This window comes from Akebia trifoliata, chromosome 16 (assembly GCF_017979445.1).
Source record: "Akebia trifoliata isolate Shusen 1 chromosome 16, ASM1797944v1, whole genome shotgun sequence".
Classification (NCBI taxonomy): domain Eukaryota; kingdom Viridiplantae; phylum Streptophyta; class Magnoliopsida; order Ranunculales; family Lardizabalaceae; genus Akebia; species Akebia trifoliata.
Genome location: NC_141390.1, coordinates 27,694,375 through 27,710,722, shown reverse-complemented (window position 1 = coordinate 27,710,722; position 16,348 = coordinate 27,694,375). Strand labels below are relative to the sequence as shown.

Below are 16,348 nucleotides of genomic sequence, written 5' to 3'. Positions count from 1 at the left end.
CGAAATTGGTACTTCTCAATTTCGTTTTTGCGGAGAGCCATTTTACTGTCAAAATTTTTTATGCGGTTCCAATGTTACCCTCAAGTGTAAAGAGTCTTTTTTTTTTTTTCTAAACCCCAACCACACAACGCAAAACAACGACAGATCCTGTTCATCCTCTCTTGTTTGGAACTCAACAGAACGAAAACCTTCCTCATTTGGAGCTCGATAGAGCGAGAACAATAGCTTTTCTGGTAAAATCCCAATCAAAACCCTTGTCAAGATTACTAGTTTGAAGAATTTGGTTCTATCTTACAAAAATTTTACTGTGATTTATCAGAATCTTTGTCGAAGCTTACGAATTTGGATATCTCCATCTCTCTCTATCTCTCTTTCAGATCTCAAAATCAATCACAAATTTCTCTATAAAGGAAACCCATTTTTTATTGAAACAATTCCAAGAATTGAAGCATTTGATAGAGTCATCATCACTTCTTCTTCCGATGTTGAAGAAGTATGTATCTACTCTTGTTCTTTTATTTCTTTTGGTCAATTTCTTTGAAGATTTCAAATCTGAAACTCAAATTTTACCAGCCAATGAAAGTAAGATCATTTTCTTTCAATTTATTACTTCAAAAATGGAAAATATTGCAGAAATCACAGTAATTTTTTTTTCTATTTGGTTTGGTTGAATTCAGATATTTCGTGTATTCGATCCATCTTGTTTGTTTAAAAAAAATGAAACAGTTTTGTTAGAGAGAGAGAGAGAGAGCAATTGAGATCATTTTAATATGAAATTTATGGTATTCAACATGTCAACTCTGTGTTTAACTGAAATGGCCTAAACAAATCTGTTTTCTTTCAATCTCTTACTTCAAGTGTATATAATTGTAGAAATTGCAGTTTTTATTTTTATTTTTTCAGTTTTAGAGAATTCAAAGTAGTCGTGTATTAGATTCATCAAGTTGGTTAAATAAAGCAGTTAATTTTAGTTCAAATTCGTTGTGAAATTGTAGAAATTTGAAGGAAACATGTAGAATTCTCGCCCAAATCAACAATTTTTTTAAAAAGTTCCGTCAACTATCTCTTGTTCAATCGGTTTGTAAAATAGCCCCCCCCCCCCCCCCAAAAAAAAAAAAACTTTTTTTTTTTCGTTTAAGGATTTTTTTTTTACCGGGAAAAAAAATGGAAAACTTTTGGTGTTGGTCAGTAGTACCTACCCCCGTGTCGCATTATATATTCTCATGGAGCACTCTTTGGGCCCACTGTTCCATATATGTTTAGCTTACCATCCTAAAAAAAATCATCTTGATTGCTGATTTCTAACCATAAGTGTCTTTACCAAGGCTCCAAAATCAAATGTTTTGTATCCATGCTTCTTGTTCATGATCACAATATGCTTAAATCAATGGCTAAGATTAAGAATGTTCATCAATCAGACCAATTCTTAATGTTAAGGTCAACGTATCCAAAAGTTGGTTGAAAGATTATCCCACGTGGCAATATAAAATAGAATAAACATACGAGTGGACATGTCACTGTGATTTGGTCCGTGGTCCGCTATGCATCGATGGCTAATTAATTTGGTGGGCCATAGTTCGGAATCTTTGAAAATTAAAACTCTGTCTTAGGTGAATAGCACGGGGATTGGTGGAGTCAGTGTAAACTGTCTAATGCATTAGCACATGAGGATAACATTGCTCAAGTATGATATTTTGTCTAAGTTCTAATTTGGCTAAAAATGTCATTAATCTAATTTTTTAAGTGCATGTATTGATTTTATGTACGATGATACATGTTTTATTATATGATAGCTGTCATATTTTTATACAGTTTTTTTTTTCATATGTCCAATATTTAGGGGAGATTGTATCAAATTTTTTTAAAAATAAGAATAAGTATATTTTGAATTTAAAATGATGTTATAATGTTTTTATTTAATAAAAATAGTAACTGTTACTTTTTTTATTATAAGTTATTGAATTATAATGTTAAAAACAGTAATTATTATATATAAGAGCATTCTGGTCATTTTGACAGAATCCAGAATAATTTCCAAATACAAAATTCTATGAGAAGTACTTCTAACAGTATTTCTCAGATCCTGCATCCAAACGTATAACACATATTTAGTTACTTGAGATAGTACTTCAAAAAATACTTCTGAGAATACTTATATTTTAAGTACTTCTAGCTCCTATCCACACGGCCCTAGTTTCTTTAACAATAATGTTATTTGATTTACAAACTTACAAAGCAAAAAAGAAGTGGTAGATGATTTTCAACCATTAATTACTAATTACTAGTGGCTCAAAATTGACATGGATAACTTTCTAGCTACGTGGAAGAATATGAGCCCCATTTGTACCTTTGTTAGAGTTGAAGGCAATGTTTAGCCTTGGTGTCGACAATTACAAAACTGACCCTTTAACCGAGTTAACTTGACTCGAATGAAATTTTAGGGAACTCGCCTAGAAATTCAATTGTACAGCAAATCATGTCAATTGTGAATTGTGTGTCTATATATAACAAGATTTTATGAGTAATTATTTAATAATCCATCTTATCATAACAAATATATTTATTTAAATAAAAATTTATTTATAAATAATTGGGAAAATTGTTAAAAGAGAATTAAATATTTTAACATTTACAAAAAGAAACAAAAAACAAAAAAAAAAATTATCAAAAACGAATAAAGCCATTGGATTGACACTCCGACTTTTTCATAATTCATTGGACTTTCCAACGTTTTAATGTGTTAGAATACGTTACTTTACCAAAAATAACTTTGGGATAGTTAAAACGTAGATTATCCCGCATTTTAATAATTTACTTTAACACCCCAACTATTTAGCTTCCATTTAAAATGTTGAATAGGCCAATGAGTTATTAAAATACTAGATTGTCAAACAACTTAATTCATTTCTGATAATTTTTGAATTTTTTTTATAAATATTTAACTATTTTTTAATAATTTTTCTTTAAAAAATTTAAACCCCATTTAGAGGGATTGACTTGTGAGATGAGATGACTTGATGTCTGATGCTGGGATAGATTACTTTAATGAGTCGCTTGAGTCATCTCAATGTCGGAGCAGAACGAGTTATAAAACCATGGCTGAGAACCAATGGCAAATTTCGTAATTTGGAGAAAGGACATAAACTATTATTTGAGCTGTTTCACACACATATATATATATATATATAAATGAACAACCAAGCAAGTAAAACTAGAAGTAAATTCAGTTGTTATCGTCTCCATGGCTTCTCCTAATCTTTTCAAGCTCTCTGTTATCTTCAGTCTTCTATCGACCTTCGCTAATTGGTCGAAAAATCAAGAAAATGTTGGAACTTTCCCTCCTACTTGTAATCGCATCGAGTGTCCAAGCTTTGATGTAATTCAAGTCGGTAATGGTTTCGAAATTCGTCGCTATAATTCAACTGTGTGGATGTCAACATCTCCAATCGAAGATATTTCCCTCGTCGAAGCAACAAGATCTGGTTTTCTACAGTAAGAATTTCATCTTTTCTTCTCCTTTAATTTTGAAACTTTTTTTTATGATCCTTCGTTTCGTTAGAAGAAATTGAATCGAAGAACACTATCAGTCCAATCTAACACGTATTTTTTTTTACTTATTTATTTATTATTATTATTTGATGTTTCGTGGGTTTCTTGACCTGATTAATTTTATTAGTCGATTACTTAGATAATAGAAACTAGAAAGGGTTCTGTTCTTAGTGACCGAATCTTTGTGTTAAGGGACGCTCTCAAATCTCACTCCTTCTCCAATTCCGCTCTCAAAATGAGGAAATCCGCTCACATAAAAGAATCTCATTTTATCCATCATATTAAGTATTTTTTATTTCTTAAATAACTATTAGTCGCGTATGTCGTAAAAAATAAATGGGGTGATTTACAATTTTGTGAGCTGAAAATGAGTTATTTACGATTCTGGCTCATTGTTCATTTTAATTACCAATACCTGAAGGATCACGTTTTCATTAAAAAAAATCAGAACAAAGTGATTATTTCGCGAGTTTAAAATGAAATTGTGACTTTAAATCTGTGAAATAGTCACGTTAAAAACCTCCAAATTCGTTATTGTTTTGGTAATTAAAATGAAGAGTGAATCGGAATCATAAATTCGTCAAAAGTTGATCTCTTTCTCGTAGATATCTCAAATAAATATTATAATGAGTTATTATCGATGAGTATTACAATTAAAAACAACAATATTGTAATGACAGAAGAATTAAAATATTACTGTAATTATAGAATTAATTTGAAACTTAAAAATAGAAAGAGCTTCAATCATTAAAACATATATTGATTATTTACTTGAAAATAATTATATTTATCAAGAATTGTTTTGTTGTAACTAATTGTAGGTAGTGAGTAGTACAGTAACAACAGTAATATAGTCAAGCTATATAAATAGTATGAAAAAAATACAAACAACTAATGAATGTAGGGCGAGTGAAAATATAACAACTATGGACCATGGTGGAATCATGTAAAGAATCTATTAGAAAAGTGTGTTTATTTTATTGAAAATTATTATTTCTAAATTGTAAAAGATGTATTTTTTTGCAAGAGAAAGTATGTAGTAATGGATTAATTAAAGCAAGTGAAGTATACAATTGTATAAATAATATTTGAATATATTATGTATAACTCAATACATAACGCTTTGGCGGCGCTCTGCACCTTAAGATATTTTCAACTAGGCGTTTTTGCGTTCCCATTCCAGCTCTGGCACCCACTCGTGCTCTGAACTTTGGTCACTTTTGTTATTAGTTTGTCTAAGTCAACTCGGATGAGCCAAATCTACCGGAACATGTTCAAACCGGTATAGAAAATATATATATATATATATATATATATATATATATGTAGATATGAATATATTTAGTTTTTTTTTTTCTTGGATTAGATGCTACAACCACAAAATTTGATTGTATATCACTAATAAACACTTCAAACTATTTTTGAAAAAACATACATTAGAAGGAAAAAAAATCATCAAAACCAAATTTTTTTTTTTTTTTGCTAGTTATCAAAACCAGTTTAATTGAACTAATTTACCCGACTAAGTTCACATAGTTTTTGGGAAAAAATGGTAGTCTAGAGAGTTTACGCACAAAAAATTTAGAATTTCATGTAATCCCAGATTAACCAATCATAAGACGTCGTGAGTATTGAGGTCTTCTCTAACATAGATTTTTTTTTAATTGGCGATAACCTCAATACACACATTGTCGTGCATTGGTTAATCCAGATTTTGTGAAACTCAGAGTAACTTTTTTGTGTACAAAAAAATTATCCGAGTCTATGAGGTGATTCATAGTGGAAAACTCAAAATTACAGTGCCAGACGTGTATTAAAATATTTAAAAGATGGGCCATACATCTTATCTGGTTATAGATTTCTTTTACCCAATAAGGTGCCAGTTGTTCTTGTATTTATTTTGAATTTACTTTCATACCTATTTTTTAAACTTAATGTCCATGCTAAGGATATAAGAATAAATTTAAGTACAATTGGAACTCTGTTTAATAAACAGAGTTCAATAAACATTTGATGCCAAACTGAAGATGTCACTTATATGCAAAATATTCTCTTTTGAAAATTTATATACGAAATATTTTGAAAACATAAATAGCAGAGACTACTATCATGTGCCCAACTACCAGATATATGAGAACACAACAAAGCCTTATTGTGAAGGTTTGGTGATGGCTAATTGCAATTTATACATTTCTTTTTATGGATTTTGGATTTTAGTTTCTATCAACTATGCCGATGTAGTTTGCTTTTATATACTACATTGTCGATCCCCAAGTTCAAATAAAGGAAAATGGTTACATAAGAAAAGACATTTTGCAAAAAACTTGACAGTTAATTTGTATTGTTTGGCATTGTTATGTAACAGATTATTCTCTTACATTCAAGGGAAGAACGATTACAGTGAGAAAATAGAAATGACGGCTCCTGTGATCACCCAAGTATCCCCTAGTGATGGACCCTTTTGTGCATCCTCATTTGTCGTTAGCTTCTACGTCCCAAAAGTGAATCAACTTGACCCACCTCCAGCAAAAGGCCTACATGTCCAAAAATGGAGTACCAAGTATGCGGCTGTAAGACAATTTGGTGGGTTTGTGGCAGATGGCGAAGTAGGAAACGAAGCAGCAGCGTTGCATGACAGTCTAGCCGGAACTAAATGGTCAGATATCATCAACAAGGGCCAGGCAGCTGATCCTACATCAGTGTATACTGTGGCCCAGTACAATTCCCCATTTGAATACGAGGATAGAGTGAATGAGATATGGATGATGTTTGAGATGGAGGATGATTATGCTTCATGACTAAGGGATTAAGTCCTATTAAGGGTATCTAAATAAACCTTAATTTTGTTTTAAAGTTTTGTACTAAATGGATTCTACATATATCTTATCGTAGTATGTATCTTCTGGTTTTCGTGATCCAACATGTTGAACTATGGAATGTCTGCATAATAGGGCATGAAATGGGTTGAATCTGGGCTACCTCTGCGATGGATCTATTTGTTTTGTTTCCAAAAAGACCAATTAAAGGTATAAATAATTGAGTTGTAGATCCCATATAAAAGATTCTCAATTACATTCTCCAATTCCATTGTTAAGTGGGTGAGAGAGATTCTCAAACATAAAAAAAACCAAATTTTCTCAGATAACTTACATAGAAGGACATATAAAGGCGTACCCTTTTTATTGCCAAACAACATACAATCACCAGAGCTGCATTTTTTTCTCTTCTTGTAAATGATCACTTGTTACAGTCATCACCAGAGTATAGATACAACTCCACGTGGCACTCTTTGGAAAGATCCATCAAGGCACTTTTCCTAATGTTGTGGAACTTCGCTACGGCTTCCTTGAAGCACTTGCAACCAAACTGATTATCTTCCAGCTCAGAAGCCATCTTTACAAGCTGCTCGGCACCTTCACAACACGATGGCAACGGGTGGGTGGCCATGCCGCTCAAAAAAGCGAAGCACTCCCCGAAAATGGCCCAACACGACCACATTCAAAGACGTCAGCACCGGCTCTCAGCCCAGCTCGAGCTCCATGGCTTGGCAACATGAGCCATACAGATGCTATCAGGACCAAGAGTGGTGCAACAAAGGTCTTCTTCATTTACTTTGTTTTAGTGGGTATGAGATGCACGTAGATTGTGATGTGCTGACAAGGGTATTTTATATGTCAGGGACAGGACTGTGAGAGAGAACAATTTTAGTTGGTTAGAGCTTGTCTTTTGAAATCCATCTAGTAAACTCGAAAGTTGGCTGAGTCAACCCACTCTGTTATAGACCTAATTTCTAAGGGGGTTTTTTAACAAAATTAAGTCAATAACGGCCAAAAAATACACCATTGTAATCCTAATTTATTATAATGAATCATAAAATCCATTGCTAAATCTCTAGCAATGGAGGATATTACAACGAAAATGACTTCCATCCTAATATATAGGTCTATAGAGAAGGCTTTCAACCCCATAGACCCCTACAAAATATAAATCTTAAACCGTGTAGTGTCAACCTTTCCTAAAACTTATTAGTGATTAGAATCGATTTCCTAGGGATCAACTTGTATGATCTCAATAGTTCATTCTAAATTTTAAAAAAATAATGCTGAAGTGGCCTCATTTCACACTTCTTATGCCGTCGTGGAAGTGCGTAGGAGCAATAGATTCTTTTCATATAGATACGAGTGAAAAGCATCTATGGTTCTCTATGCATCTCCACATTAGAAAAGTGTAAAATGAGGTCAATCTTGAGGTCACTCTAGCACAACTCATTTTAAAGCATTGGACTCATCCATGTCAACTCGAAAGTAATCGAGTTGGCTCAAGATGATGGAGAATCTTGTCAAACATAGGTTGTAGCTCTCCCTTCAACAACATTCAGTTTCGTAGGACTAAAAAGATAGTTGAAAATACCTGAAAGGGCACGGTCATGATGAAATGGGGTATGGCTTGATGTTACTTAATTTTATTTTTATGAGGAATGATTTAGTGTATACCAATCACAGAAGGATTGTTTTATATGATGGAAAGTACCAATCATGTTCTAAAGATCATATGGTAGGCCTTGGTGATGACAGAAGTGATGCCGGGGACATGATCACATGATGCCAGTACCATAGGTAGGCCCACCAAATTAAGTTGTACATCTAATTTTATGATATGGATGTTATAATAGAGAATCAAGTTTCAATTATGGGTGCAACTCAGGCGGGTTGGGGTCAACCCTTGCCCTTCCCCAACCCAACAGGAGCATGAAATGCTCAATCTGACCCCCAACCAAGTCGGGTTAGTCAGGTTAATACATTCCTCATTAACACTAAGTAATTTAGTATTGGTAAGGATTTATATAAAAGATAAATGCTTTGTATAGAACTTAAAATTATTTTTCCTAAAAATATCTTTCAAAAGTTTATATAAATAAAATTATAAGTAAATTTAAAAAGAGAAGAAAAGTATAAAATTAGCTCAAATAATCATTTTTTTATATTAATAATAAGAATTTTTTCAAGAAAAAAAAATATTTAAAATTATAATATAACCATTGTATGACAATATAAAATTATACTTAAAACAAAACATTAATAACAAAAATAATTATTTATCTAATGAAATAATGACACGTTAATTTTGATATATAGATAAGCAAAAGTATATATATTGAAATATGAATTATGAGTGTGAAAGAAACAAAAATAAGAAATAATTTTAAATTATAATCATATTAAGTTCGGATTTGGACAAATCGGGTTGGTCGATTTAAGCAATCCTGCAACAAACCCAATTTGAGTTGGGCATTTTTCTTTTGTTGCCCAAACTCGAGGTCGAACCCAAGCTAACTATGCTCAACCCTGACCCAAGCTCAAGTTCTAGCCAACGGGTTCAGGTTTACCCACTAGGGTATATCTCTTATTTACATAATCCTACTAAATAGAAATGTTTTTTTGTCTTCTAAACTTAGATTATCAAGAGATCTCTCAAAATCTCTCAGTATATGATGTACACTTATACACTGGATCATGTAGATAGGGTGTATTATACAATACGATTATACAACCTAATCTAAGGGGGTGTTTGTTTAACGTTGATTTCAACACTTAATGCTGAATGCAATTCAGCTTCAGCAATCAACACGTTTGTTTACTCCACATTTTCAGTACTTATTGCTGAAAAATAAGTGAAAAGCATTAAGTGAAGTTGGATCACTTAATTTTTTTGCTGAAGTGGTAAGCAACGGTCTTTTTCAACACGGACAAGTATGCCCTTATACTTGAAATAATATTATCTCTTATGTCCTAAGGATGATGATATAAGCACCCCACAAATTAATAAGGCAACCCACACCAATATTATCTCTCCTATTTTCTCTCTCATCTACGTATTTAAATAATATTAATTCAAATTAAAGAGAGAGAAAATTTCGACCTTTAAAGGGTCGAAATTTTCTCTCTCCTCCACGCATTTAAATAATATTAAATATTTTGAAAAAATAAAATAGGAGAGAGAAATTTCCTCTTTCCTTTTTTATTTTTTTGGAATATTTAATATTTAACGAAATATTTATATTTAATATTCTCTCTTTTTAATTTGAATTAATATCATTTTTTAATTTGAATTAAAAAAATTTAAAATTTACTTTTTAAATGATTTTTTAAATGATGTGGAGGAGAGAGAATTTGTTCGGCTAGGTTCCCAAAACGAATTTCATTAAATTTAGTATTTTTTTAATAAATAATTTTAATTTTTGGATTTTATTAATAATTTCCCCTTAAACATACAACTATTGAAAATGGTAATATAGTCAATTTATCAGTTTTCAGTATTAAGTAAGAAACAGATTTATGTGATTACAACTCTTAATTTGAATCAGTTTAGCACAATTCAAATAGGTAAACAGACAACAATTTCAGCACTTAAATTCAGGGTTTATACAGTTTTAGCAATTATAATTATTCAGCACTTATTTGTTCAGTTTAACAAACAACACCTAATACTCTAATAGTATAAATACTGAAACCTTATTAACGTAGCAAGCCGACACCTTTCTGTCACAGAATTTCGCCAACACAAACCCCTCCTGCTCTTTTTTTCTCATCATTTTCATCATCTTTGTACACTTCCATTTCTCTCAAAACTTTCTCTAGTTCGCGTGCTACCATAGATGTTGTGGGACGACTTTGTGGATTCTCCTCTGTGGACATCAACCCTACATCAAGAATATGCGTACAACATCGCTCAAACTTTTCTTTAGCACCGGAGTCATCTCTCACATCTGCCTTCAGTGAGATGTCAACAACATCCAAAACATGATTAGGAAATGCAGAATTCACCCATTTCCTGATATCAAGCCCATCTGTGAATATGTTGCTTGTGGGTCGCTTCCTTGTCATCATCTCTAACAACATTATTCCGAAGCTGTATACATCTCCTCTCTGTGATATCTCAGTACTCTGTCCATACTCTGTTCACAGCAATAGACACCTTAGTCAAACCAAGGGTTCCCTTGATTATTACGAAAATGTCTGTTATTTAATAAAAGTGGTGCTAATGGAATATATTAATGGAGTTCAAAACTTCAAATAGCTGTCTCAATTTTATGAGGCGATATTAAAAATGGCTACTTATAGTAGAACTTTGTGAATATTTTTGAGTTGTACTTTGATTGGCAAGCTAGACTTGAAGGTGCCAACTTGCTAAGTTGGTTAATGTCTGTTGGTGTTGATACCACAACAGGGTTTCAAAATCGGCGTTCAACTACTAATTACTAACCACTAAACCACTTATATGTATACATATGTATAGAAAAAAGGTAAGCTGGACCTCAAAGTTACACTGCAATTCATCAACCAACTGAGCTATGGGTTGGGTTGGATCTCAAAGGCATAAGATATTGTTGAAGTCAAAAGAATCAAGTCATTCCAGGAAAAAAAACAATTTTTCCATCAGAGAAAAACTTGATTATGAATTAGTCCTCTAATTCATTATTAAAAATCTCAGTTTCCGACTTGTCCTACACCAATCCTATGGGGTTATACCTTTAATAGCCAAATAAAAGACAGGTGCTGACTTTTTCTTAAAGAAATCGATCCATGTGATATTTTTTACATGTTTTAATTGTTTTTTAAAGAGGTCACTCTCTCAAAGATAAAATTTAGGTATGCAGAAATTCTTGAATAGTAAGGTTACATTTAATGTTTAAACTTTAAACTATAATATAAAAGTTCACATGTTTAAAAAGACAACATAATTAAGGGTTTTTGCAGTTAAGAATTAAAAAATATAGAACAATTCCCTTAGACATTCATTTTATGAGCTCTTTTATTTACTTGATCACTTAGTGATGGGTGAGCCTGATCAAAGATTGCTCATGAGTAAATGTATCCATCTATTCAATGTTGGACAAGAATTATCGAAAGGTACATAAACATACCTGGGGGAATATACCCAACCGATCCTCGAAGCAAATTCGTGGTGGTAGTAATATCTCCATTGTTTTTGTCTTCTGAAATGAGCTTTGCAATCCCAAAGTCAGCTACATAGGCCACCATATCTTTGTCCAGTAACACATTTTGTGGTTTCAGGTCACAATGAACAATTTTAACCGAACATCCCTCGTGAAGATATTCCAAGCCATGTACTACATCGATCATTATTGCAATTCTTTCCCTCATGTTCAATTGACATTCTCCTGCTTCTTCTGTTCCACCAGGATAGAGATGCTGATCCAAGTTTCCATTACCCAAAAACTGCAACAAAATAGCCTTGAAATCCGAATTCCACGTTGCTCCTAATATTCTAACCAGATTTCGGTGCTTAACTCTTGACAGTATCTGAATCTCCCTCTTGAAACTCTTATAACCCTGAGTGCATTCTTGGTTCAGAACTTTCACTGCCACTAAGGTTTTCCCCCTATTAATGGTTGCTACATACACTGACCCAAAGCTTCCCCTTCCCAAGAGATTCGCCTCGTGGAATCCATCTGTTGCAATTTCGAGCTCCATTTGAGTTAGAACTAAAGTTTCATGCTTTATTGTAGGGAAACGCATTAAAAAATTTATCCCAGATTGTACGTCTCTTTTCTTGGAGTAGTATCGGTAGACAAAAACAGAAACCAACACACAGAGAAAGAAAGCACAACTTATTCCAACTGCAAGCACTAAATGAACCCATTTTCCTGCTTTGCCTTTCTTATGCTTGACCTGCAATTTACAAGGAGGGAGATTCATCAATGCAGTACCACCACACAGACCGGCATTCCCAGTGAACGAGCTTTTCCCATAATTTTTGAACCTTCCCGTACTTGGAACTTCTCCTGTCAGTCTGTTATACGATAAGTTAAGATAAGTGACCTTCAATTCCTGACCCAGCCAGACTGGAATTTTACCAGTTATGTTATTGAAAGCCAAGTCCAAAGCTTTCAGATACGTTATCTGTCTTAAGGTCTCTGGTATTGAGCCTTCAAGCATGTTACTAGAGAGGTTAAGATATTCTAAAGAGAGACAGCTCCCAATCATGCCTGGGATCACACCAGAAAACTGATTTTCTGACATGTCAATTTCCTGGACTTGTGCCAAATTTCCAATACTTGCAGGTATCTCTCCTTGGAGATTGTTGTTCGAAAGTTTCAGTGCAAGAGCTAGGTTTGAGAAGAGACCCATTTCTGCAGGAAGAGACCCTTGTAGTTTATTAAAGGATAAATCCAGCATCATCAGTAAAGAACAACGGGTGAGTTCTGTGGGGATGAATCCCGATAGTTGGTTACGGGACAAGTTAAGATACCTCAACTGTGTAAGGTTACCGAGTGAAGACGGGATTGACCCACTAATCAAATTGTGCTGAAGATTCAGTAGACCGAGGTTAGCCATATGTCCGATATCATCTGGGATTGGCCCTTGTAATTTGTTGCGTGCCAGGTCCAATGTTTGTAACTGCCCAAGCTTCTTGAACGTTGCAGGAACAGTTCCCGTCAAGTTATTAAACAACAGTGTCAGACGCACGAGGCCGCTTAGATTTCCAATCGCCTCCGGTATCTCTCCTGTTATCTTATTATCAAGGAGATTAAAGTAATACAGCCTTTCCGAAAGATCACCAACCGAATCCGGTAAGCTCCCTTGAAAAATGTTGGAGCCCAAGTGCAGTTTCTGTAGCAACGAACAGTTCGTTAGAGCCGTTAGAAACCGCAAGGAAGCACTGTCGAAGCCACTAGCGAGATAATTTGAGTGAAGGTAAAGGATTTCGAGTTTATTTAATTTGCCCAACTCTGAAGGAACCATTCCCGTTAAATTATTTAGGCTGAGGTCGAGTAATGTAAGCTGAGAAAGATTTGAAAGGGTTATAGGAATCTGCCCGGAAAAGTTGTTTTGCAGAAGGTACAGCTTCTCCAAGTTATGGAGTCTCGCCCCAATTTCCCAAGGAATCTCTCCAGTCAACAAATTCGCGCCCAGTGAAATTTCGCGTAGAGCAGTGCAGTTACCTATAGATGAAGGTATTTTTCCTTCGAAGTAGTTGAGGTGGAAGTACATGATCTCTAACTTTGTGAGTGACCCGAGCTCCGAAGGTATTTTGCCCGTGAAGTAATTATTGGCCAATTCAAGATCCATCAACTCTGTTAGGTTCGATAGAGATCGGGGTACTTCGCCTTTCAGTTTATTAGCTGAGAGCACCAAGTGAGTCAAGTTCTTCAGCTGGCCAAGTTCGGGTGGAATGCTTCCAGATAGATTGTTATGAAAGAGGTCCACTGTTTTTAAATTTTGGCAACGTTGAAATGATGCTGGAATGCTGCCTTGGAGGTGATTGACGCTCATATTTAAATCAACCAATTCAGAAAGCTCTCCAGTTGATGTCGGAAGCTCTCCATATAAGCTGTTGTTTTGTAAATGAAGTGTGGTGAGGAGAGAGAGGTTAGCTAGAAACGGCGAGATGGTTCCTTCTAAGCCCATGTTTACGAGTTCAAGGGCGATAACTCGGGTTTTGAGATACGGGTGGCACTTAATTCCTGGCCAATTGCAGAAGAAAGTGGTCTGATTCCAACCATTGAGAAGACCATAGGGATCGCTTTTTATATCGTGTTTGAATTGGAGAAGAGATTGACAGTCAGAGAAATTTCCACACAGAGATGATGAAGGTGATGGCAGGGTGAAGAGAAAGATAAAGGACAATTTGGTCATGGAAACAAGAAATTTTTTAAGGTATGACATGCTTTCCTTTGTTTCTTGCTTTCTATGTTCTTTCATTATTTTTGAGCTTTTGATCATGAAATTTTCCTTCTGTGGTAGTTTGTAAGGTGTGGAAATTTTACTTTATAGACATTAACCTCCGCGTTTTGTGGTAGTTTGTAAGGTGTGGAATGGTAGTTTGTAGACATTAATGTCCGCATTTTGTGGTAGTTTGTAAGGTGTGGATATTTGAGATACCCTCTAATGTTTTCGAACAAATGACATGCCCCCTTGACCTTGGTTTTCTCTTAATAGACAAATTGAAAATGACCTAAATACTATAAATCAAATTTATTAATCCATTTCATGTATTATTTTTATATTTTAATTTATTTGTAAATGTTCCAATTATGTTGTATGCATGTAGAAGAAATAAAGTGCACCCAGTTTTGGGTACGCACTTGGTACGTGGCTGATGTGGCAAAGGTACAAAATTGCAGAACTTTTTCCTGTGTATCCCGAGGAAAAAGATCTATGGTTCTGTGCCCTTACCAAGCCAACCATGCTCGCATTGAGTTAACACCTTTCCAACGTTTCTATGTCTGAGGCATACACTTCACTTATTTTTACATTGACTAATGATAAAATGACTCGAAAAAATATACGTGGTTGACGTGGCAATTATACAGAATTGTAGATCGATTTCCTTGTGTATCCCGAAGAAAATGATCTGTGGTTCAGACATTCAGTGCACTTGCCATGTCAACAACTTATGTTTTTTTCGAGTCAGATTATCACAACTCTTTTACATTTTTCCCTTTCGTCTTGAATTCTTTTTAATGAGCCTCACTAAGCACGTCTGAAGGCTTTAGCCTCATGCACCTTCAAAACCAGTGGTTGAAGACACTGAAATAGATAAAATCTAGGCACCCAAAATTAAAAAATTATCAAAATTGTACACTATTCATTTCAATTCCAAATGGTAAATTAATGTTTTCAGAATTAAAATATTTTACTAAAACAAATAAAATGGTAATTTTAAAATAAATAATATTTTAATGCATAAATACCCTTTTACCATCCTTTTATAAAACAATGTGCATATCCTCCATTTAATTAAAAAAGATAGAAATATAAATGTGTGAGTACTATAATGTTTCCTTTCAAGGTTTAGTTTATTTCAACACTCTGATTGTTTTGTAGGTAGTTTTCGACATCGTCAGAGATCTAAAAAATTGTAAATCATCATCTCTATTAGAGTTAATGTATTGTAGATTTGTAACCAAACTTGCATATCTAAACCCTAAATGTTCATAATTGTTTTAACCATAGAATTTATGAGCTTTCAATTCCCTAACAACACCGGAAATTGCATACAAGATTGCCGAGTGTTGAAATAAACTAAATTTTGGAAGGAAACATCACTTTACTAAAATAATTATATTTTTATATGTGTGCACCAGCACATTAGAATGTCAGAATCGATGTACATTTCAATGTTACTTCAGGATCATTCATATTATTATATAAAAAAAGATGTTAAAAATGGAATTTTTGGTATTACAACACTGTTCATTTTAAAATTTAAAATTTGGGTAAAATATTTTAATTTCGAAAGCAACAATTTGCCATTTTCAGAATTAAAATAAATAGTGTGCCATTTTGGTAAGTTTTCAATTTTTCCACATTGATTTGGTAATTCATTCTATATCTTACCTTTGAAGGTGAGAGAATTGAAGATGAGGGCATTTAGATCATTTTATTAATCTATCAAAGAAGGCCAAGGTCAAGAAGGGCATGTCATCAGTTTAAAAACATAGGGGCGTCTCAAATATCCACCAAAACCTGGAGGGCCCCATGCTTTTATTATTGGGTGAAGAAGCGTTGGGATTATGTGAAGAAGTTAGATTTTCTGATTGACATGACTCGAGAGCTACGTTGATGTCACGTGGCATGTCCCAACTACTTGTTAGCAATCTCCAATTTAATTCTTGAAAATTTCACGAATTTTTTCATTATTTTTTTCAAAAGAAAGTAGTATTCTCTGGATTATTGAACTATTTTGAATAATTCAAACTTTTTCACAATTTTTGACACTACATCTTAATTTTTCAAATTGATGATTTGTCCTTCATTTTAATATTTTTTTT

At 33.6% G+C, this 16,348-nt stretch overlaps 2 protein-coding genes across 2 annotated transcripts; one reads left to right on the top strand and one right to left on the bottom strand.

Moving 5' to 3' along the window:
* Window positions 1–3,200: 3,200 nt before the first annotated feature.
* On the top strand, window positions 3,201–6,459 carry LOC147383205 (uncharacterized). The gene is made up of 2 exons (XM_086429244.1): window positions 3,201–3,492; window positions 5,915–6,459. The coding sequence occupies exons 1-2, from the start codon at window positions 3,242–3,244 to the stop codon at window positions 6,345–6,347; spliced, it is 684 nt and encodes a 227-aa protein (XP_086285370.1). The 5' UTR covers window positions 3,201–3,241; the 3' UTR covers window positions 6,348–6,459.
* A 3,478-nt stretch (window positions 6,460–9,937) lies between these two features.
* Window positions 9,938–14,344, bottom strand: LOC147383204 (uncharacterized). Its single transcript, XM_086429547.1, has 2 exons — window positions 11,474–14,344; window positions 9,938–10,504 (listed from the first exon to the last, which is right to left on the bottom strand). Exons 1-2 carry the CDS (start codon window positions 14,295–14,297, stop codon window positions 10,092–10,094), a joined length of 3,237 nt encoding a protein of 1,078 aa, XP_086285673.1. The 5' UTR covers window positions 14,298–14,344; the 3' UTR covers window positions 9,938–10,091.
* Window positions 14,345–16,348: the final 2,004 nt, after the last annotated feature.